The 24,565-nt window shown below is 41.4% G+C and overlaps 1 protein-coding gene across 1 annotated transcript in view; it reads right to left on the reverse strand.

Annotated features, from left to right (window-relative positions):
- Nucleotides 1-5,285: 5,285 nt before the first annotated feature.
- SHC4 (SHC adaptor protein 4) overlaps nucleotides 5,286-24,565 on the reverse strand; it is a 32,235-nt gene continuing 12,955 nt past the window's right edge. The window contains exons 3-12 of the mRNA XM_082769232.1: nucleotides 20,572-20,635; nucleotides 19,577-19,696; nucleotides 17,905-17,958; nucleotides 14,928-14,979; nucleotides 14,269-14,395; nucleotides 12,128-12,305; nucleotides 10,488-10,548; nucleotides 8,941-9,120; nucleotides 7,223-7,476; nucleotides 5,286-6,515 (exon numbers count right to left, since the gene is read on the reverse strand). Of these exons, the coding sequence (XP_082625358.1) occupies nucleotides 6,360-6,515; nucleotides 7,223-7,476; nucleotides 8,941-9,120; nucleotides 10,488-10,548; nucleotides 12,128-12,305; nucleotides 14,269-14,395; nucleotides 14,928-14,979; nucleotides 17,905-17,958; nucleotides 19,577-19,696; nucleotides 20,572-20,635 (1,246 nt within the window). The 3' untranslated portion in view covers nucleotides 5,286-6,359. The remainder of the gene's footprint in view (nucleotides 6,516-7,222; nucleotides 7,477-8,940; nucleotides 9,121-10,487; nucleotides 10,549-12,127; nucleotides 12,306-14,268; nucleotides 14,396-14,927; nucleotides 14,980-17,904; nucleotides 17,959-19,576; nucleotides 19,697-20,571; nucleotides 20,636-24,565) is intronic.

A 24,565-nucleotide genomic window follows, 5' to 3' on the forward strand; every position in this document is an offset into this window, starting at 1 on the left:
TCCCGCTCCTCCGACGGGTGTGCCAAAGCCGCCGCCCCTCGTCCGCTGGCCGTGCCCACGCCCACAGAGCGCGGCTGGCACAAGATGGCGGCGGCGGCGGGCAGGGGGAGGTAGCCTCTGCCCCGCCAAGCTCCAGCCGGGAGGGCCTGTGTGGGCTCCCAGGTCTCCCAGTATTGTAATCTGCTTAAATACAATAAAAATAAAAAATAATAATAATAAAAGTAAAGCTTCTGGACTCCCAAACTCCCTCCACAGAATAGCCTGTAGCAAACGTTCCAAAAAAAAAAAAATCAGGAAGGTTTCTCAATGAGTGTTCGATGATTAAGAAGATATATAACATCTCCATCTGGTGACACCCTCATCTGTAAAAGTGCTTCCTGCCCTAGTGATTGAATCATTTGTTATAATGTTTTTATTGATGGGTGCAAACAGATACGTATGTTAATGTGTTTCAGTGAAATGTATAGACCCCTTGTAAAAGAATTAATATGCTAAGGCAAATTTTCCCACAGCATTCTCCTCAAGAAACTGGCTGCTCTTGGCATGGACTGGTGTGCACTTTGTTGGGTTAGAAACTGGCTGGGTAGCTGGGCCCAAAGAGTTGTGGTGAAAGGAGTTAAATCCAGTTGGAGGCCAGTCGCTAGTGGAGTCCCCCAGGGCTCAGTACTGGGGCCAGTCCTCTTTAACATCTTTATCGACAATATGGATGAGGGCATCGAGTGCACCCTCAGTAAGTTTGCAGATGACACCAAGTTAGGTGTGTGTGTCGATCTGCTCAAGGGTAGGAAGGCTCTGCAGGAGGATCTGGATAGGCTGGACCGATGGGCTGAGGCCAACTGTATGAGGTTCAACAAGGCCAAGTGCCGGGACCTGCCCCTGGGGCACAACAACCCCAAGCAGAGCTACAGGCTGGGAGATGAGTGGTTGGAAAGCTGCCTGGCAGAGAAGGACCTGGGAGTGATGGTGGATAGTCAGCTGAATATGAGCCAGCAGTGTGCTCAGGTGGCCAAGAAAGCCAACAGCATCCTGGCTTGTATAAGAAGCAGTGTGGCCAGCAGGGCTAGGGAAGTGATCGTCCCCCTGTACTCGGCTCTGGTGAGGCCGCACCTCAAGTACTGTGTTCAGTTTTGGGCCCCTCGCTACAAGAAGGATATGGAAGTGCTTGAGAGAGAATAGAGAAGGGCAACGAAGCTGGTGAGGGGTCTGGAGAACAAGTCCTATGAGGAGCAGCTGAGGGAGCTGGGATTGTTCAGCCTGGAGAAAAGGAGGCTCAGGGGTGACTTTATTGCTCTCTATAGGTACCTTAAAGGAGGCTGTAGCGAGGTGGAGGTTGTTCTGTTCTCCCATGTGCCTGGTGACAGGATGAGGGGGAATGAGCTAAAGTTGCGCCAGGGGAGTTTTAGGTTGGATATTAGGAAGATCTTCTTTACTGAAAGGGTTGTTAGACATTGGAACAGGCTGCCCAGGGAAGTGGTGGAGTCACCATCCCTAGAGGTCTTTAAAAGATGTTTAGATGTAGAGCTTAGTGATACGGTTTAGTGGAGGACTGGTTAGAGTTAGGTCAGAGGTTGGACTAGGTGATCTCGAAGGTCTCTTCCAACCTAGATGATTTTGTGATTCTGTGAAACTAGTTATTATTCTCAGGGTGTACTAGTAACCATTACAACAGAGATTAACCAGTTCTTACTATTTCCTCAACATCTTCACAAGCATTTTTAAATGAAGTTTAAATTAAGTTGTTTTTAAAAGAAGACTGCATGTGCCTGGAGGTTATATTAACCTTTTCAAAACCAATACTTTTTTAAACTTTCCAGAAATCAAATTATTTTAATATAGCATAATTAATTCTAAGACTTCTACATGGGAGATAGTGTAGTTTACATGAGATGGCTGGTCCATGGAGAAGAAGCTGAGTAAAGGTGAAGCCAGCAATAGAAGAATGGGGGCTTGTTTAACCACATTAATGATTTATAAATAAAAGAATTGTTATTATGAAAGCCAGGAATGGAAGAATGGGGGCTTGCTTAATCACATTAAAATAGATGTTGCTGAGTGTCTTTGCTTACTACTGTGCAAATTAACCAAAACAAGGAGTCACAGGGCTCCTCACAGAGGATGTTTCCTGACAAAAATGGGGAACCTGTCTCAAAATCAGCTGAGATCGACCTTGTAGTTTGGACAAGAGCTAGGAGCAGTTGAGTCTGGCAGGGGGTCAGCTAGTGGTGATGAAGAAGCATTATTAGCCTTCATTCCCACAACCCTCTGACGACCACCACCAAGCGCAGATGGAGGACTTTATGGAAATTACTTGTTGGAGCTAATTTTAATACAAAGCAGGGATAGGTTATGCATATGTATAGGCGTATTGGGAAACTTCATGGATATGTAACTCTTTACTGCATGTAACTAACGCAAGTTGCCGCGTTAGGGTGTGCATGCCTTTGGGGGCTATCCCGCATGTACCCAGCGCTGAAACAAACCACATATCTACTTTATAACTCATTTGCTTTGAGTTGTAGAGTTCTTCAGCAAATCAAAGGCACATAAAAGTTAGGAACTCTGAATCAAGTTCCTAGTTCCATTCCAGAAAAAAAAATATGGATGGAATTCATTCTAGGAGAATGCCTGTATTTGTTTTGATTTTTTGTTTTCTCTGTTTTGCATCAAGAGATTTTGAGTTACTTGTTTATTTGTATTGGGTTTATGTGGTAAGGTTCTGGTAGCAGGAGGCTGCACAGGTTGCCTCTGTGAGAAGAGTCCAGAAGCTGCCCCATGTCAGACCAGAGCCAGCTACAGCCGGCTCCAGAAGGGACCCCACCACTAGCCAAAGTTGAGCCTATGAGCATTGCTGTTTACGCCTCTGTGAGAGCAGATTTAAGAAAGGGAAATGGCACTGTGCAACAGCAGCTAGGAGAGAGGAGTCAGAAACTGTAGAGAAACAACCCTGCAGTCACCAAGGAGGGCAGGAGGTGCTGCAGATGTTGAAGCAGAAGTCCCCCTGCAGCCCATGGGTCTCACATGAAGCAGATCTCCATGCTGCAGCCTGTGGAGGAGCCCCCGGTGTAGCAGGTGGATGTGGCCTGGAGGAGGTTGCGGCCCATGGAGAGCCTCTGTAGGAGCAGGCCCCAGGTCATAGCTGCAGCCCGTGGAGAAGAGCCCACACACAGGCAGGGAAGCTGGGGGGAGTTGCAGTCCATGGGGGAGTCATGCCGGAGCAGTTTGCTCCCGAAGGATGGACCCTGTGGTGTGGACCCATGTGGGAGCAGCTCTTGAAGAGCTGCTGCCTGTGGGAAGCCTCCGTAGGATTAGTTCATGAAGGACAGCATCCCATGGGAGGAAGTTCATGCTGGAACAGGTGCCAAGAGTGACCACAAAGGAGCAGCACAGACAAAGTGTTATGGACTGACTGTAACCACCATTTCCCAACATCAGTCAGGGATGTAGGAAAGGGCAGATGGAAGGAAGGCATTTTTAGTTTGCTTTTAGTTCTCACTGCTGTAGCCTGTTATAAACAGGCAATAAATTACATTAATCTCCCTTATGTTGAGTCTGTTTTGCCCATGACAATAATTGGTGAGCAATTTCCCTCTCCTTATCTCAATCCATGAGCTTTTTTTTCCGTTGATTTTTCCCTCATTCTGTTGAGGAGGAGTGAGAGAGCAGCAAGATGCTGTTTAGCTGCCTATCAGTTAAATCACCACATTATTACATTAGCACCCAGTTAATTAATTTTTCTTCCCTTTTTCCTTCAGAGTTTTATTTCACATACAAAAGAATTGGGAACAAAACAAAGATTCCTGTCTTGCTTCTGTTAAAGTTAGTGATATTCAAAGAGAGAGACTTGGACTGTATTGTACTGTGATCCAAACATCATATAATCGCTGTGGCTGTTTTTGCCCATTGGTAAACTGAAAATGGTGAAATGCAAACACTATTTTTCTAGTTGTCAGTAGCTTTGATTTATACTAAAAATAGAGATGGAGCTTCACACATTTGCTTTCTATGACCTGTCATAAAATTCAGCTTTGATGAAAAATATCAAAATTACCTTATGCAAGTCATTCTCTTCTCATGACATGCCACAGAAATAGCTATCTTTGTTTTGTAGTTTGCTCAATGAAGTCATGTCAAGCATTGTACACTAGTTTGGTAAGATGTATGAAAATGTATACTATGCAGGAACTCTGTATCCCACTCACAGTTTCTTGCCACCTGTCCTTGCTGTGGCACAAAATTTGAACATGAATTGCTATAGGGGCCTTTTTTGCAGGTGGGAACCTTGGACATGATGGAACAGGCATAAACTTGATATGTTCTAAAGCCTTGAAATATCAGTAATGCCAGACTATTATCAAAGAAATGAGTTACCAACATTTTAAAGCTTCTCACCACTTCAGTATATGCAAATAATTTTCTTTAATCACATTGTTATCAAAGAATGAAATATATTTTGTGCCTACTAGTTGAGGAATGGAATAAAGCTGGTTTTAGACTGCTCTAAATGTGGCTCTTTACATCATATTCTCCCCTCTAAGAAAGTGTGTCTTAAATTATTTTATTTTATCTGTATGACCCCTTTTGTTTTCCAGAGGAAAGAGCTCTTACTATACTATCCCATATAACATGAACACAGGCAAAATAACAGAATTTATTCTTTTATAGTCAAATCTTTTCTTCCAGCAATTGGTGACTATCCACAATTGTCTGCCTTATGGCAGACACAATTGTCTGCCTTATTGTCTGCCTTATTTCAAGGGAGGCTGTAGCGAGGTGGGGGTTGGTCTGTTCTCCCACGTGCCTGGTGACAGGACGAGGGGGAATGGGCTAAAGTAGCGCCAGGGGAGTTTTAGGTTAGATATTAGGAAGAACTTCTTTACTGAAAGGGTTGTGAGGCATTGGAACAGGCTGCCCAGGGAAGTGGTGGAGTCACCATCCCTGGAAGTCTTCAAAAGACGTTTAGATGTAGAGCTTAGGGATATGGTTTAGTGGGGACTGCTAGCGTTAGGTCAGAGGTTGGACTCGATGATCTTGAGGTCTCTTCCAACCTAGATATTCTGTGATTCTGTGATTCTGTGAACTAAGTTGGTGGGCTGGGAGACAGAGAGAATGTCCCCGCTGGTGCCAGAAGACATCACTTATTGGGATAACTTTCTCAGGGTATCACCCAGGCTACCAGTCTCATTCTTTAGATTCTCCTTCCCTTTCTTAAGCTGCTTACTAAATCACTGTTTCTTCAACAGGAAACCCAAGAAACCTCTGTTAACTCTGAATATAGGATTGTTCATATTGAGAGTATTTATTGTGACCAAACAATTCATATGTTTCCTTTAAAAGGCTTTTTGGGAACAAATGGACTCCACATGATTACAAGTAAAATCATATATTGTTTTGGAAAGAACACTGAATAAGGGCACATGCAAAATTCAAACAGTCCTTTAAATAGCTCTCTCTCAAAATGTATCATTAGTTTTGTTCAGCTTTTCTAGTTTGTAAACAACTATTTAAGCAGTGAAAATATATTTTAGCCTACCTTTAAAAAGGGATGTCTCCAGTATTGATTAGTAGTAATACTAAAATCATATGCAAGACAAAAATATTAGGATCTAGCATGCCTGTCCTTGTAACAAGTTCTATTCCAAAATTATATTACATATATTAATTTCAACTTTGTAAATGTTGCATAATCTCAATTTTTTGAGTAGTCAGACAGTGATAAAAAAAACAATTAAGAAACCAGACAAACCTTTCTGTATTGTGAATGCCATTCATTTCAAATATTACTTGCTAGTAAAGTGCTGTTACAAGCAAAGTGAAATTGTTAGTGTCTATCGAAAGCAGATGACATTTTAGTAATATTCAAATTGTATTTGTTTTGGCAAACAGTTAAAAGCTTTGACATGTTTGTTTAACCACCTAAAATTAATTCAGTATAAATAATATTGGTTTCCAATAATTCTATGCGAAAAGGCACATACTAATGTTCCAGTAGTTCATTCAAGTGAGCTTTTGCATGTAGAGGTTTAATTGTGCTTTTAAAACGTTACTGATTCAGTATGACCTTGAAAGTGACATTTGTGCATGTTTAAAAAACCTTCTCACAAATGAATCTCACATTCTGAAGGTGTAATTTTGCTAAGATTATATATATCTACATAACTATGCTTATTGATCTCTATAGATCTACATAGATATACACATATACATATATTCATACATACATACACAAAAGAATATCTTCTGGAACAGCAGCAAAAAGTGCAGTCTATACTTTTTGAATTGGCTTCATAATATAAAGTTTTATAATAGTCAATGCAATTTTCAGATACAAATTGTCTTGGGATTTGTGAAATCCAAGGGGATCATATGTGATATTGCATGTGTCCCATGTTATTCTCTTTCCTTACAGGCTGTTTCAAGCTCACTTCACTTCCAGAAGAGATGATTGGCAAATTATTTTCCATGTGATACTGAATAAGATGACTCACACTATCAAATATATGGTCTTTGGTTCTCACCTAATGAAAGAAGCAAAAGAATTTAAGATTATATTGTGCTTGTAAGTGGTTAAACATGACCCTAGCCCACTGAAGTCAAAAAAACATTTAAGCTACTGAATTCAATGGAGCAGGATCATTAGGCTATAGCAGTAATTCAGATTTATCCTTTGACTTACCATTAACTGACGTGAAAATTGGAGGACTGAGTTAAAGGAAACAAAATCTTTTTTTTTTCTTCCTCCACAGAAGAGAGATATTTTTTCCTAAATCCTACTAAGAATTTTGCTTTCTGATTTACTGTCTCCTCTGAGAAATGTCACTTCAGAGCACTCTTCTAGTCCTGAGCAGAAGCAGGTAGAATAGAACCGACATCAAACCACCTCTACCTTTTCTGTATCCAGAAGCATGTTAGTAAATCAACTTCATTATTTAGCATTAGGGCTATTTTTCCAGAAATTTAATAATGAATCAAAGGATGTATTAAGTTTGTACACTAATTATCAGCACCTGGACTAACAATTATATTTAAGCACCTCACTTCTATTTCCATGGTGTTTAGGTGCTTGTAAGTTCCTGAACTGAACTTTTAAACCTACTTTAGTCACTGGCTCAATTTAAATTAACCTGAAGGGAATCAGATCATTTCCACGTCCAGGAATGCATCCGTGCATTCTGACTGAAATACCTGAGCAGCCTTGAAATTTCCATGTATGAAATGTTCATACCTTGCCCTCAGGATCCACCAAGAGAAGATGCTTTGCTTGCCCTCCCTGAAGCCCACTGAGGACGTACTGCCCAGGTGATGTTGCACTCTCTCGCACCAAAAAATCCCCATCGTTGACTAAGAGACTCTCTGCTGCTTTCCTGTTTAATTTGCCATGGTAACAATCTTCATTCTTTAGCTGTTTTTTTATTTGTGGCAGAACACAGACACCAGCTGTGTTGCTTGTGGCACTCTGCTGAACAGCTTCTGGTAACTCTGAAATGAAAGGGAACATACTGGATACTTCACCTAGAACTTCACTCTAAAAGGAAGTAAGAGGGTCGTTCTATGGCTTTTAAAAATTCAAATAATTCAGTCTTGAGGCTATGATCAGGCTAACCTTACAGCCTGTAATAACATGCATACATGAATGCTCATAACCCTCCAGAGCATTAGGTAATGTTATCATGAGATCTCCTCCCGTACCTTATATGGGTAAACCTTGTGTCGCTAGGCAACAGGGATTGGAAACTGGATTTTTTTTTCTGATGCTCTCATGCTTTTGTTTTGTATTTCTTTGGTTTAATTAAAAAGTCAAATCTTCCCCATTAAAAAAAAAAAAAAGAAAAGAAAAAAAGACTGCTGTTGTTTTTAGCCTCTAAGATCTAGTTTTTCCTTTTTCCTTAACAAGCTCTGAAGAGATTGTCACGTCTTGTTGGGAGAGTCGTGTTGAGTGGCTCCAGCTATGTGCAGGAATGTAAGACAACATGGCCAGTGTAGCCAGAAGGGAAGGATTACAGCATGATGCATCTGCTGTGAAAAAACGAACAATTACTGAATGTACTAGCAACTGGGTGGTTTGGGATATAGCCAGTCAGACTGCAAATGATTCACAGGCAGGATTTTTCTAAGAAAAATAAGAGGATACCACTTCTTCAATGAAATTGTGCAACATAAGGCTCCTCAGGATATAGCCAGTTCCTTTTAGAGCATAATACAGCCCTGGGTTGGAAATGCCTCAATGGTCACAGATTTCCTTTGCTGTAGAAAGATCTATCCAGTCCTTAGCCCACTGTTTTGTATGGAGCCAACTCTGACAGAGAAAACACTCAGTGAGAAACTATAAAAGGTAAAGCTCTTTCATAAAGTGTTTTCAGTAATAAGAAAAATCAGTAGCAACTGTATAGTCATGGATATCCACCACTTGGAGTCTTTTAATCAAGACTTAATTGGACATATATTTAATAGATACCATTGATCAAACAATTTGATTTAGAAGTTATTGGTTGAGATTCAATGGTCACTTATGCAAGAAATGAGGAAGTGTTCATAACGATCCCATGTTGACCTTGCATGCTATTGCCTGGGAAACAAAAGAATCTGAGGTCATTTCTAGCTTACAAGTGAGATAAGCACAGAGGAGAGCCCTCTTCCTTAAAGCAAAGTGCAGTCCTAAGCTTCCATAATATCTTAAATACTTGCTTATTACCACCTGTGGAATACGGGACACTATTTGTTGTCATCAAGCAACTACAGAAGATGAAAGGTTACTCTATGTGCTCACACTCACTGTCAGCACTTTTCATCTTTGTCTTGAATTTGAAAATCGTTCTTGAATTTGAAAACACACACAAACTCTGTATTTCTTATGGGGAAACCAAAAGCTTTCTCTTTGCCCATGGCTGAGAAGTCCCCTCTTTTCAAAGCATAGGAAGATACCATATAGCAACAAGCACCTACTTGCATGATGCAGTGGGCTGCCGTGACCCTGTGCTGCTGCTGTAGCACGGGCTGTACAGGCTGCAGACTGCAGGGCCTGTGTGTTGATGTAACATGGATCATCAAAAAGATCTGTTTTGTAGGCAGGCTTCAGTAATGTCACATCTCTCTTTGTCTTCTGTGATCTTTCACCACAATGGCCTGCAATTAATAAACAGTATGCATAGATCATTATTTTTATTTTTGTTTAAAGAAAAAAACTCAAGTTAAAATAACTGCAAAAGCTAAAATACAAATATTGTTGTTCTTGTATATCCTATTAAAATCACTCAGAAGGAAAACAGAAATTGGCGGATGAACTTTTTTTCTTTCCTTTTTTCCCCCCTTATGGCTACAAGGCACAAGGTACACTATTCAGAATCAGTTAAAATGTTTTCAAAAATGTGCCACACTGGTTCAGTCCTGCTTCATTTAATGTCAGCAGTAAAACCCACACTGATTGAAAATAAATTACTACATATGACTCTACAGAAACACAAGCTGTATGCATTGTTTGTTGCAAAACCCCTTCCTTCTCCTCTGCACCACAAGCTTTGTGGGAAGCTGAACAATTCTCTCCCTTGCTCTTCTGGTGGAGCATGGAGATGGAGGAGTTTGGTGCTTTGTGGCTCTGTCTACAGAGCCAGAGCCACATCTGTCAGGTTAGGATCCAAGCCTAGGAAGAGGCTAACAGAATATCCCCTGCAGGGTATGAAAATAATGCCACTTCAGCTAGCCAAATACACACATACTTTTGCTCTTTAGCAAACATTTTAGTCATAGATCTATTCATTCATTCATTATTTTTTCACCCTCTCTTTGTAGAAACCATTTGATTTTTCCTTTCCTTAAATCAGAAATAACATAAGAAATTGCAGTATCCCCTGTAGACAGTAATTGATCTCCTTATAATAGTGGAAGTGGGAATTCAAAAAGGATGTCATTTTTCAGTGAAAGAGATGAGCTGAGGAAACGTCCTTAGGGCATCAGCTGTGGCAGGCAAAGTCCAGAAGGGGATGTAGGGTGGTAATCCCTTGGGGACCCAGAGAGCAGATTTTGCTAAAGCAGGATTGGGGGCACAAAGCTCCCCAAGGGAGGGGAAGGACACAGTTAAACGCAGAAACTACTGACACTGGAATCAAGGCCATAGACTCCACTGGAACAGCAACCCAATGTTGACAGCTGGGTCTCCTAATGTATTTGTAGGGTGTAGGGGTATTTTCAGAGACTGTTAAAGCAGAGAAATATCTTTCTTCTTCAAAGAGTAGGAAAGAATAAAACAACAAAGAGCTACTGTACAGTATCATGACAAGTAAAATGAATAAGTCTGCCAAAAGACATGAAGACAGAGTAGTGCCCTTTTGAAAAGCTGTAAGGCTTTGTTGTCTGCCCTTCATCTAGGGAATCAAAAATGACCCACTAAGCAGGACACTTTTCACCATTGTATGGAAAGCAAAGGCACAGCCCTTCCAGTCAGATTGCCTTGGTTATTTTATGCATACAGAAGTGAAGGAAAATAGAGTACATACCCACAGTTTTGTTTCCTTCTGGGCAATTTTCATATAAATTGATGAATGTCGGGCTGCCTGTCTGCACAGAAATCATAAAAAGAGTCACATACAATAGTCCCTTGGAAACCTCCGATAACTATAACATCCATGCACTAGTTAACTGTGATCCGGGTAACTTAACAAATCTTCACAAAAAAAATCCTATCTCCTCAATATTTCATGATGATACTTTCTCCAGGATATCACATCTGGACATACTCCAACCCCCACTGAGACTGTTAACTGCCCAGTAATGTACCTAAGGCTTAATGTACCTAAATCCTATGCCCTAACTGTCGGTCCTGTGCAGATGCACCAGGTGTAGGTTTCAGCAGCTGAACTGAGTCCTAATTCTTCTTTGATGGATAACTAATTTTTTCACTGTCATTTCTACAGATGTTATCATGAGGGTGAACTCTGACTTGCTCTGATACCAGGTCTGATTGAGCTGGAGGAACTTTTTTTTTAATCAAAGTCACAAAAGTAACAGTTTCAAGGGAGATAGTTTTGAAGTCATAAACTGAAATATGATGGTGACGTATAAAGAACATGCAGCAGGAACAGATTAACTCCTAGGTAAAGTTCCTATTTCCCTATAACTGTTCCTTGCAATAAAAAAAAAAAAAAAAACAAGGAAGAAAAACTACAGACAACCTGGTGTGAGTGAAACAGTCACCAAGTTGTCTAAGCAGCACTGAAAGAACTGAAGGGAACTGAGAAGAAAAAATTAACACCCCATGGAAAGAAGGCAATTGCAATTACATGTTGCAGGGTAATTCCTTGCAACCCTGGAGAGCTTTGAATGCAAACTCAGGATAGAGACACATACCATTTAGAGAATTGTTTGCGGGCCAGGGATGGAGTCTATCAGGCCCACAGCGGACATGTGGACTATGGTTTAAGTTAACATACTGGAAAATTGATGGAGCGGTTGCTGCCAGAGACAAACCACCACTGGGAGCAGCAACTTCTGAAGCGGCACTAACTTGCTGCCAGCAGGCATGGCCAAGTATGCACCCTCTTAGCAAAGTGATAGTGCCTGCCTGCTTCCCTGAATGAGGAAATGACGGTGTTTCCTGATTTATTTATTTTTTAATTTGTGACTATCCCAGGCAAAAACCATGGATATTTGCATTTTTGCTGCCCTTGAAAGCTGAGGCTGATTTGACAGAATCTCTTCAAACATTCCAAATGTAATTGATGTTGCATATACATTGCAATCAGTTAATGCTGTATGTATAGATTGTAGAACATAATGGACAAGATGGAATACTTATCAGATCACAGAATTTGGAGCCAGGAAGTCCCAGATTTTATAAATGTTCTGTTAGACAAGCTATTCAAGTCTGTATCTATTTCCTTCTCACAACTAAAAAGTGAACAAGGGAATATTACATGGTCTCCTAAAAGAACTCTAAAGACAAACTAGTTAATCTTCAGAAAGTGCTTTGGGATTTAATTATGTACTAAGCATCATTAAATCTTGCCTAAAAAGAACTTTCCCAGGATAATCAGGACCTGGTTCTGATGTTAACACCATGCTTTATACCACAATAACACTTTATTATTCATTCCCATAATATGTAGTGAATAGTTATTCCAGAAGATGATGTACTTACTGAGCAAGGCTGCTTTCTGCACTGTATAAGACAGCAAGCCCTTTGGCCTGTTTGCACTTTCATTCGCATGTCTAATGTTCCACCAGTGGGAGGCTCTTTCCCTGGAATTTCATTGTAATATTCATGATCCTCCCTCTCCTGTAAATTCCCAGCTGATCCATTAGTATTTGCTGCCTCACTGCAAAAATATGGAAAAAAAAAAAAAGAAACTACTACTGTTACCATCTGCTTTCTAATGCAGGCAAACGTCCCAAGTGTTTGTGCATCACACAATACACACATTAGCCATACAGTCTATAAAGGGGTTTGGGTCTAAACTTTTAGAGTTGTTTATTTTTCCAGGTACATCTCTCCAGATTAAAAATGGAGTCACCATAGATCAGGCTGCCAGGAGATGATCTTAGCACCAGACAGCCCAGATCCCTGAGATGCCAATGTGTTGTTCGTTAAGGTATCCAAATTGTTGACCATAAAATTGATTCCTCTGGCTTCTCATCTCACCTGTATAAATCTAGGGACTTTGGGGCGGGGGACGGGAGAGAGACATGACTTGCAAAAGAAAATTAAAACCTCATGCATTTAGGCAGACAAGACTGACACTGTTTTAGAAAACCAAACATTGCTACAAAAAAAAAAAAAAAGTCGTTTTCCCAGGTGGAATGCACTCTGATTTTAATAATCAGAATCCATACAACTATTCTGTTTCTGCTTGAAGAAAACACTGAATGACATGAAGGATGGTGGCCGAAGTTTTTCTTGAGCTAAAATAGAATGATGATAGCTTAAATGTACAGCTGATACACTGCAAAATAACTAGGCGCTTCCTGTATTGTCTCCGGTCCTGAAATAAAAAGCTCATCTCAAATCTTACTTCTCTGTTTAACAAGAACGTAATTGGATAAAAGGCCTTGAGCAGGAAAGAGATAAAGTTCAAGTAGTTGATTATGTGATATGCAGTGCAAGTATTTGATTATGTGATTCATAGTAGTTTGGAGGTGGGTGACTCATTCGCACAGCAATATCTGAGTTCTCTGTCTGAGGACCATTCTCAAAGAATGGCTGTGGTTTTGGCTCAAGGAGGGAATTTAATTAGCATCTTCCATTTCTCCTTTCTGCAATTTACTTGTGGCATAACCTAGCAGAGTTTCATAGCACAGACTCTTCCTCTGGCTATTGTCTCCAGGGTAAACAGACTAGTATTAGCAGTTGAATGGCTAGAAACACTATATAACGAGATAAATATAACCTGGAGGTGGTACTGCTGTCATGGAATAAAACCAGTTTTGTTGCAGTGTTAGGTACTGTAGCAGTGACATCACCTGCACACTAACTCCAGGGTTTCAGGAAGCAGCTAAGCAGTTTTACAGGTTTACCTGTTTGCAGGAGGTAGCAAGGGATCCAATTCACTAAAGAAAAGCCTGAGAAAAATAGACGTGGCTAACCTGTGAGGAGAGCCATAAGTCAAAGCAAGAATTGTGTGTCCAGTGCAATGGGAAAAGGGTAGCTGAAATGGGGAATTGCAGTCTGAAATTTAATCTGGGTCCTGTAATTTGAACAATGTGCAGAGGACAGAACTGCATACTTTAAAATGCCAAGTAGTAGCTGGGCTTATTTCAGTATATGATGCTGATTCAAGTCATACCAGGTGGAACTGTAGGCCCCTGCCAGGACACAAGCAGAACAGCACAATGGTGAACTACAACTGCTTTTCTCCCCCCACCACATACTTTCCACAGCTGCAGTGAGCTTAAACTTGGCATGGCTTGGGACTGAGCTCAGTGTGTGTGCATCATATTTATAGAGCAGAACTTCTCCACTTCATTTACTCTGCCCTTGCTTGGGCAGAATAATTTGAACATTTGCTCAGTTTACTTGCATCATTTGAAATAAGGCTGTTCCAGCTAAGAAACAATACAGCTGAATTCTGTCTTGTTATGCACCTGTACAAATGTCAGTGGAATCAGTGACATTTACTGGAATAAGCTAATTTTCATCTATTATACTCTGTACATGCAGCATATCTTACAATTAGCATATGTCCAGAATGCATATCCAAAGCATCTTATATATGGAGTGTACTGTTTTCTTGAAAAGTAGTAAGAGAAGAAAACTGCCAGTGAAGTGACTGAGAATATGCTGACCTTTCATTAGATGTAACCAGGCTGGAGGGATTCTTCAGGTACTGCTTAAACCGGAGCTCAAAAGCCTGCCCTATGGTGTTTATTACTTCCTGCGCCATCCCATTGGGACATTCCAGTATGTGGCATGCTGCAAAGAGACACCTTGCTTTAACTAGGTAAACGCACTTTATACCAGAAAATAGAGCCAAGCTGTAATGCCTACAGCAGAAAAGCTGAGCATGAAATGATGCATCTGGATAACTTTAGGACATTATGCACTTAGGAAGTTGCACTGGGGGTATCTTAATCATAATACCAACTTACACTTCAATAAAAGAAACTCTCCATTTATGGTTTCTTCATGGAGTGCTCCTGCACCTTCCTCCCCAAGCAAGGCAGAGCCCTGATCTTTGGCTGCCTGGGGAAGAATCCTGCCCCAGCACAGGGTCAGCACCTGGCACAGGTGTAGTCCAAACCATGGATCCTCACTTAATTGCACAAAGAATATGACATCTAAAGCCACAGTCTGCATACCATCACTCCCATCCATACATGGAAGATGGAAATTGTATAGACTATTGGGCTATTCAGTAGTTCTGATTTTGAAACTCAAGGAATTCCTTGGTACAGATAAAGCAATTGCAAAAACATGCATGATAATCTGGAAATTGTTTCCATACCTCTCTGATTAACGGGATCTTTTGCTACATATGCAACATAGTCTGTCGTATCCTTTAGGAAAGAAGAACACAAGTACTTTAAAATTATCATCATGGACAGTAAGGATTGTTCAGCTACCACCATAACAAAGCAACTGAGTATACACGGAGAGATTTTCAGCTTTCAAAAAATACTTCATTCAGGAAAAACTAGAGGTTCTAGCAAAGGGGGCTAAGGATTAGTGATACACTGGTGGATCACACAGTCATTGTGCAGGAATGTTTTTCTTGTAATAAATGCAGTAGACCATTTTGCATTCTTTGGGTTTCCAATAAACTGTGCTTTTAGTTCCAAACTCTGCAACAGAAGAAACTCAGCTGGTGCCTCATCAGCAGACAACACTGCTCTCTTCTGCTGCTCCCACAAAGCTCAAAGCCTCTTCTGTGGAAAGCATCAGAGCTGTGTGACCCCCAGTCACATCTTTTAGCTGGGACAATCCTTATCAATATCTGTGGAATATTAAAAAGTGCAAAAATACTGCAAAGGGCAAGTTAGAATTTTCCCAATTTGTAGCCTGAAGATTGACTTTCAAAGGCATCTTAGAGAAAAAGTTGATCTTTAAAAAATTGCAGAACACGATGCAGATCTGATCTCAATCACTGCTGCCTGATTTTAGATTTTAGGCTGGCTAACATCAGGTTAAATTACCCTGGACCTCAAGGCTGCCGCTGAGATCAGACAACCTCAGTATAATCAGTTGTCTGTTTCAGATTTCTTTTTCCAGTCAGCACTGAAATAATAATCACTTTTTCTTGTGAAACTGAAAAGGGAACTGGCATGGAAAAATTAAAATTTCTGGTCATATTGCAAAAGCAAAGAGTCACTTGATGATTTAGTGTTATAGTAAAAATGGTGAGGTAATGAATAACATTCTTTTAATAATTAAAGATGCATTTTGTTATTTTGGATCTTTAAGGCCGAATGGGGAAAGTGCAATTCGAAGCTTAAAGGCATGGCTCTCTTGAGGGAAGATGCAATCAGCTGGCAGGAAACAAAGGCCCCCATTTGCAATATGCACAAGAACAATCATTTAATAATTCACAATGAATGACACAGGAGGCAGATCTCAGGGTCAGCAGATCTTGCCCTAGATCATTAAAAGCAAAAAAAAAAAAAAAAAAAAAAAAATCTCCAAACTTAATATCATTAAAGCAAAGAAAGCTAAATATTTCTCATGCATTTATTGAACACAATTTCCTTCCTTTTCCTCTCAGGGTTTTCTTAAGGCTCATAAATATTTTAGCATACACTCTCAAAATAAATTAGATCTTGAGAGCAACTCAAAAACTAAAGCAACTACAGCAGTACCTGCTATTTTATTATCTTTACAATGTTTAAGTACTTGCATGGATGGCTTTGCTTTAAAATAAAGCCCCCTCTAGAGCAGAATACTGCCATTCCTTAACAGTGAAGAGCAACAGTGAGCTGTGTTCAGGCCGTGAATGTGGAGATGGGTGGAGAGACATGTCCTATGGAAACCATAGCTAGCACATATAAGGGGAGTTTCTGAAAAAAGCTCAACAAGCCACCAGAATTGCCCTGTGTGAAGTGCCACACATAGTTCCCTCCCATACCAAGATCTCTGTTTTACACATTCTCTCAGCTGCACCACCAAGAGCCTGTAGCACATTGTTGTGATAGCACATTCCTTGGAGGTCCTACCACTTAAGCGCTGACCCAGCCCTTGTGTATCCTGTGAGATCTGATGGGATCACTATGTAGGACCAGTGCAGGATAATGATAACAATAATAGTAATAAAAACACCACCACTATAAAAAGGTAAACAAGCCCTGTAGAATTACCCATCCAGCCCACTGCACGTAAGTCACTTAGCATAAGTCTGAAAATGTATCCCTGAATTTTCCAAAGTGGAGATGGTATATAAAGACAATCTATTTAGACAGCCAGCATCTAGGACATAGTACATACTTCAGAGGCAAGACAGATTAAGTGACTACACACATGCTCCCTCCTCACTTCCCACCCCAGCTCCAGAAAGCTCCTGTTTTCAGGCAACTTTGGGCAAAACCTCTCAGAGGGCTCCTTACATCACCACGATGGCCCTCCAGAGAAGATCCATCAATCACACAGGGCTGGTTCCCAGCTATTTTCCCTTGCTTGGTCCCAAATCCAGAGGGGCAGATTTGGTATTTTCCAGTCAAAGCTAGACCTGGCTTCAGCCCCCACGTTATCAAGAACATGACCCAGAGCCTTCTATTTTCCCTGTTTCATAACACAAGAACAAGGAGACATTTAACAAAACTGAAGGGCAGAAAATTCAAAACCGATTAAAAAAATACTGTTTTCACAGAGCATGGAGTGTGAAATTCAGAACACTGGCAGAGCTAGGAACTTGCTGACATTGGAGGAAGGAACAGGTCATGTTTATGGATGACAAATTCTTCACTTACAATCATTTCCAATAAAGGATTTGGAAGAGGATAGAAAACTTCTTGTGTGACAACATCAATGAGTTCATGACTATAATACTAGGAGAAAACCGCATGTCTGCAAGCAAAATAATGCCACGTTTGTCTTGTAGGAGTTTTGACTGACTTGAAATTTGTTTAAAATTTACAGGCACTGGTGCTGACCACTTTTGTGACTCAACATAGAACTGATATAATTCCTATGTTTGTGTGTTCTTACATTTAGGGCCCCAAGTCTGGGGACTTCTGAGTGAACTGAGGCTCACTGATGGACAGTGAGAGAAGTAACTCTACCTAGCTATCAAACAACCACTGAATCTCTATTCCATGTGTCCTTTTCCATCTCAGGCCCACTGTTTTATTGTTATCCTGGTCATGATGCAGAAGCATGGCATACTGTTAGTGCTTGTGGATAGGACAGGATGAAATAAAGTATTTGCAGGTACTTCTGTTCTCATAATAATTTCATTATACCTGTGGAAATATATCTTATAAATCAATACTTACTGGGTCACCTCCAGAAGCAAATGAGATGGACTGCATGTGATGGTTGGCAATAATCTGAAAAGCATGACAAAGTAGTTAAACATGCTCATGTGCCACACATTTGGAAAACAGCAGAGCAAGCAAAAAAGTTCATCACAACCCAGTCTATTAATACATGGACACATTATTTGTGAATGAAGAAACTAAAAATAGGAGTATTTTTAGAGACATCCTGTTCACGCTTGGAAACGTCTGATCAAACTTCCTTAAAGCGTTTTCAGAATGAATTCAGCCAACAGCTTCTAACCTGGTCTGTATAAAGCTACATGAGTCTCTTACAGGAGAAAACTGGAAACACTGGATGCTTTTACAAATTCTTGAGAAATTAATTTAGTTTAAAATGACCAAAAATTTTGTTTAAATGCATGGAGTATATAACAGTTGCATTTTTACGAACAGTAACAGTACAAACACTGATACTCTGATCACGTTGTCTCTCGGCACTGGTATCAAGCTGTTATCTGGTAGAAATGTTGGTGGCCAGATCATGCATCAACTTTTCTACATTTCAAACACTACCTCATCTCTGGAGACAAACCGCAATTTATTATAAAATCAAGTGCACAAGATTACACAAGTGGGAACACAGTGAAATGTGGCAGCAGCACAGGAATGGAATAAACAGAATTTCCAATTTGCAAAGGCATAGCAAGAGAAGATCTAGAAAGAGCTCCAAGACAGTCCCCCGAACACCCACATCTGCGGTAACAGGGCACATGAGTGCCTTTGCAAAGAGATCTGTCTGTCCAGCTTAGTCCTGTATCAAACAGGAACAGCTTAGAGGGCCATACTTTAGCTGCCAAACCCCAGTGCTTCGTCTGGCATAGGGAAGCCCTTTGCTGCTGTAGCTGAAAGGAGGGGAAGCCTCAGGCCACGGACCCTTGCTCCTCCTAGCACAGGAGAGCCCCAAGTGCTCAGCCTGGCCTCAGGGCAGTACAACAGGTCCTTAGAGTCAGTGAATCAAAACTACCTCCCCGATGCTCCCCTGCTCCAACTTGGAAGAAAACCCGCTGCTGGCCCTGGGTGAGATCATGCTGGGAGCTGAAGCCAGCAGCTGAAGGAGGAATTAGGTGGGCAAGACAAAGCTCCCAGCTGCATCTGCCACGGGGGGTGCACGCCCCAGTCCCACAGTCCCAGGGCAGACCCAGTCTCTCAGGACCATGCCTCAATGGAGCCCAGGGAATCTGTATAGCAAAACTGATTATGCACATATATTGCCCAGCTGTAAAATAGCTTTGAACGACTGCAAAGCCAAGCTCTGACTCATTATTTATGTCAATTTTTTCTTTCCCCTAGGATTTGTCAGAAATTCCAGGAAGGACTAGTGCCTTGTTTATTAGGCACAGTACAGACAGTGACACATTGAGAGAAACAGTTTGCCGAGTGCTTAGAGATCCCTGGACACAAAGGACACTAACACAAACAAAAAGAGCATGTGCCACATCTTGAATTCCCCCAAAATACTCTCATTTTTAAATTCAGAGGAATCACACGGTTCAGCTTCATCAGGCATGCATGGGAAGACTAGAGGGTGCTGCTTTCCACTCAAGCACCCAGCCCTTCTTACAGACATCACAAAAAGAGGAGAATATAGTAGCACAGAGAGAAGGACACTGATTTACATGTATCCTACCTGCTGTGTGTCAACATTAATCAATGTGAGGCTGTTTGTTGAAATGGTCAGCTTTATATTCACGCCAGAAAACTGAAGATTACTTTTGCCAAGTACAGAAGACAGAAACTTAACTGGAGGCTTTGAATACAAACAAAAGAAAGAGACTGTCAGCTGGGTTTGTCGGGGCAGAAGTATATCTGAGTCAAGTAGATTTTACAGCATTTTATTGAGAATTTAAAGGGAACAGGGATAATGTCATGGTCAAACACAAGTAGACTTTCTAACAAATATCAGCTTTGAGTATGACGCGTGTACATGTTTATTATGTCAATAATCGGGAAAAGTTTTAAAGAAACAAAAAAACAGGGAGCTAAATGTTATAGCTGGCTCAGGAGTTCAGAATGTGTAATTTTCCCACCAAACTCAGCCTCATTTCCTGAGGATGAAGTGTTTTGGAGTAAATCAAGAAATTCTCTCATGCATTCATTTTTCAGGAACATGTTGGTTCACCCTTAGCTCCACGGTTACAGGAGGAAACCAATAACCTCCTGTGAACACTGCCCCACAGCAGCCACTTGCACTGACTCCCCCTGCATGCTAGCTATTAAATAAATGACAGGCCCATTAAACACTGCCTTTCTCATTGTGCTTATTTTTTCAATATAAATAAAAATCGGGTAATCCTCTAGTGAAGGAGCTCTCTTTCACTGTCCAAAAGAGCTCCTACATTTTACCTGCCAGAGCCTAGGATTTGCTAAGCACTGAGCCCTGCAAAGGCTGATAGAAGCAGGAGCTCCAGGCAGAGCACTAACCCTGGTGAGAAGAGGTCCAGCACAACCTCAGCACCCAGAAAAAGCAGGCTAAGCATCCTGCTACAAACACTTCCATGTTATACCAAGCTCACATGAATTAACATGCACTCCACCATGGGCTGAATCTTGTTGGGGTATCACGTATCAGGCTTATCAGAAGCAGATACAGAAAAGTAATCATTCAGCTAAAACTGTATTTACCTTCCGCTTCTTTATCGCTCCATTTGTACCTGATACGGCTTCACACAGTCGACTTATTGCTTCCCTACAAATAGAAAAATACAGCATAAACTGTTGGATCATTTAACATGCATCAGCTGTAACAGGGCCAGCAACCTTGTGATTTATTGTTATAATTCCACTTAGAAACACTTAAATCTTCCGGAAAGCCTTTCACAGTTGTTTTTCCTTCTTTATCCCAGGGTTAAAAAAAAAAAAAAAGTATTACAGTATTTAATGAAACACAATAATTCAACAGCCTGCTTTGGGTTGATTCTTTTTCTTCACAAAATGTACCAGTGTCACCTAATGAAAATTCTTTGTTAAAAAAACAACAACAACAACAACAAAAAACAGCTAACCACAATGAAACTCCAAGGACCTCATGCCTTCAAGTCCTTTTTCTCAGTAAGGTTTTCTCAGTAAGGCAGAGCTCTTATTGTCAGGGAGGGCTCCTGCCTGCCTTAATCCATTTGATTTAGAGCACCACGGGTGTGCTGAGTGAGCCCAGCTGGGTGCTCTTATGGGCTTCCTGGTGTTTGGGGTTTCTCTTTAAAAAAAAAAGAAATATTTCATCTGCACTTCAGCCAATTTCCCACACTTTTCTCTCACAGGAACATTCTTGCTTCCCAGCCTACCCTGTTTGGGAGTTATGCATGAACATTTCCCAGCACTGCCCTTGCTAGGTGTGACAGTCATTCCAGGATTTGGTACCTGGGCTGCTGATAACACATCTCTTTGTCAAACTGTGACATTCTTGGCCAAACCACTGGTTAGATATATACATGCACACCAAAAATAAGAGTGTCTTTGAGTGTTGCTGTCAACAGTTCTATATCCCTCCATGCAGAAGACTTTTCTTGGGGAATACTGCATAAATCTTTCCCTTTTTAAGGTGCAGGTGCATGGTTTGCTCAGCTGAAGCTAGATTTCAAGGCCACTTCTCCAAGGCAAGGGGTTTTATGATAGTGTTTTGAAAAGTCATGGTTCAGGGGGGGAAATTTGGTGCTGTAATCAGCTTTGCAACTTCTGTTCCAAATCTGAGGTCTCAGTTTCATATCTTTCCATCTCTAGCAGGTATTTCCCAAATCAGATGTCCTTTCCCAGACACACAGTCATCTCTGTGGTGCTTCTTAGGAAGCATAAGCGTAAGGCATAAAGTACCAGTGGTCTGTACCAGAGACAGCTAAATTACTCAATATATCTAAGTGTTGTGCTGCATCTATTTCCCATGTTTCATGAAAGCAAGTTCTGATACACAATCAGTCAGGCGACTGGCTTCCACATATAGAACACTTGACAGTCCTGATGGAGGTTAGCATGGCAGCTGGGGAAAAAATCTTTTATTGGCAGCCATAGACTTTTCCTGGACTGACACTTATTGTTTTGAAGCCAATGGAAAAATGGTGACTGACTGGGTTGGGATGTGCTTAGCAGATTTCCTTAACTTTCCTGGACATCCTGGAGACAAGGAAAGGCTGGGTCTGCTGCAGCATGCCACAAATTCCAGGATCCAACCCAATAGCCTTATCTTGATAATCCAGGAATCGCAGGTGTTACTGGTGCAAATTTTCCATGTGTCAGCCTTGGACAATGTCTGGGGAGCCAAAGACACTGCTAACAGCACAAAGCCACCTTGATGGGTCTGACCTGCAGCCCGTGACCCTTCTGGCCACCCAGAACCTGTGCCAAGGTTGTGGAGGGCATCCCACAGCCCCGTCCTGCAGCCAGCGCTTCACACTGTACCTCCTGTATGGGCTGCCTTGGCCCGAGTTCAAACTTGGGCTTTCACAGGTTTGGATTTCATTTCATGCTTGAGGGGAAAGGAATTAGTTTGTTTAATTTTTTTTTGTTTATTTTACTGCGTTATTACCCAACAAGCTAATTAGGAAACAAGCTAGTTAAGAAAGTCCATCTATTTTCAGATACTGGCGGGTGCATGGGTGGAACATGCTGCTGGGCTTTTCCAGAGAAAGCTTCCTTTCAGAAAGGCTAAAAATTGCCAGGTACATCCCAAGCAGCACAGTCAGCCTGAGGCCTGTGCTGGGCCTGAGGAGCAGGGGTGGGCCGCAAGCACCCAGCATGGTGCCGCTGACCCCTGGCATCTCTGCTGGCCCCAGCACGGCACCCCACAGATGTAGCTGAATTATGTGAGCATAAAGCACTGGAGATTGCTGATATTAAATGGAGTCTTCCCGTCAGATGAAGTCCTGAGAACCTGCAGACTTCACCAAGGGCAAAGTAACAAAAATGTAGTGAATATGTTCTGAGTGAAACCAGCAGCAAAGAAGATGAGCATTGTAGTGGGCTACACAAGATGTTTCAGATTCAGTTTACAAACACAGACTTTTTTTTTTTACCCTTTTAAAGCAAAGCATTTCCCCCTACACAACCAAAAATATGCTTTTGAAGTGAAATCCTGGCATCCCTCTCATTTTGTTCCTTTTTTATTTCAGTGTTACCCATAGAAAGGCCAAAGCTAAACAAAATGGGAACAGCATCCTGCAGGATGATCTTGCAGATTCCAATGATCTGTTTGGAAAATGAGAGCTCATCTTCTCATTCAATATTAAAGGAAATTAAAATCAGAGCCAAGACATTAAGGCATTGGAGCCTTCAAGTCTAGCTCCACCTAGAAAGAAAACCAGATACTGAACAAATTGGAAAAACAGGGAAGTCTTCTATTTTGGTGACAAATGAGTTCCTGCATGCTTCAAGCAGCCTGTGCAGAATAAGGAGTTGCAGGCAAAGCTGTCCACAGCTGATCCCATTCTGCTACAAGAACATCTTGTCACTGCCCACTTCACCCTGCTCTGAAGCAATTGTCCAGAAAACAGGAACAAAAATGTAGGCAAATCATTTCTACTTAATAGTTTCTATTTTCTCTCTTTACAGAATCACAGTAGAGGAAGTCATCCTCTCACAGCTATTCCTTGCTGTTTATCTGTGGATGGTTTTCCAGATGATCTAACAAACCTCAAATATTATTTTAAAGATGTGAGAAGCGGCCATTTGATAACACCTTGTCCTGGTTTCAGTTAGAACAGAGTTAATTTTCTTCCTAGTAGCTGGTAGAATGCTATGTTTTGGCTTAGGATGAGAACAGTGCTGATAACACCCCAATGTTTTAATTGTTGCAGAGCAGTGCTTATACTGAGCCAAGGACATCTCAGCTTCTTGCTCTGTCCTGCCAACAGGCAGGCTGGGGGTGCAGCAAGAGCTGGGAGGGGACAGACCCAGGACAGGTGACCCAAACTAGCCAAAGGGGTATTCCATAGCATCTTACGTCATGCTAAACAATATATAGGGGTGGCTAGCCGGGGGGAGGGGGGCCGGACTGCTCGGGGTTAGGCTGGGCATCGGTCAGCAGGTGGTGAGCAATTGCATTGTGCATCACTTGTTTGTACACATTAGTAGTAGTAGTACTATTATCATCATTGTATTATTATCATCATTGCATTATTATTATTATTGTTATTATTATTGTTGTTATTATTATTATTGTTATTATTATTTTCCTGTCTTATTAAACTGTCTTTATCTCAACTCACGGGCTTCACTTTCCATTTCTCTCCCCCGTCCCAGAGAGGGAGGGGGGAGGGTGAGCGAACGGCTGTCGTGTTTAGCTGCCGGCCAGGTTAAACCACGACACACCTTGCTGCTATAACTGAATACCTCTCCATTTCAGTCACTCCCATGGGGCAGGCAGGCCTGACCTGGACACTGCACACTAGGAAGAAAAGAAATTCTGGAAATAACCGTGATAAACTGAAATAGGATTTTCTGTGCCTTCTTCCTGGAAACCTGCTATTAATTTCTTCATACAGCTGTTTGTTTTCAGTCACTTGCTTGGGCAAGTCTCTCCTTTTAGATCTGCCAGATGGCATACACCTGTGTAGGCCTTGTAGTTGTTCTCAGACGAATGTGCAGCTTCATGCGTTCAGGCATTTGCTTGTCCATTTTACACTTGCCAAAT

This window comes from Aythya marila (assembly GCF_965140915.1).
Source record: "Aythya marila genome assembly, chromosome: 11".
Classification (NCBI taxonomy): domain Eukaryota; kingdom Metazoa; phylum Chordata; class Aves; order Anseriformes; family Anatidae; genus Aythya; species Aythya marila.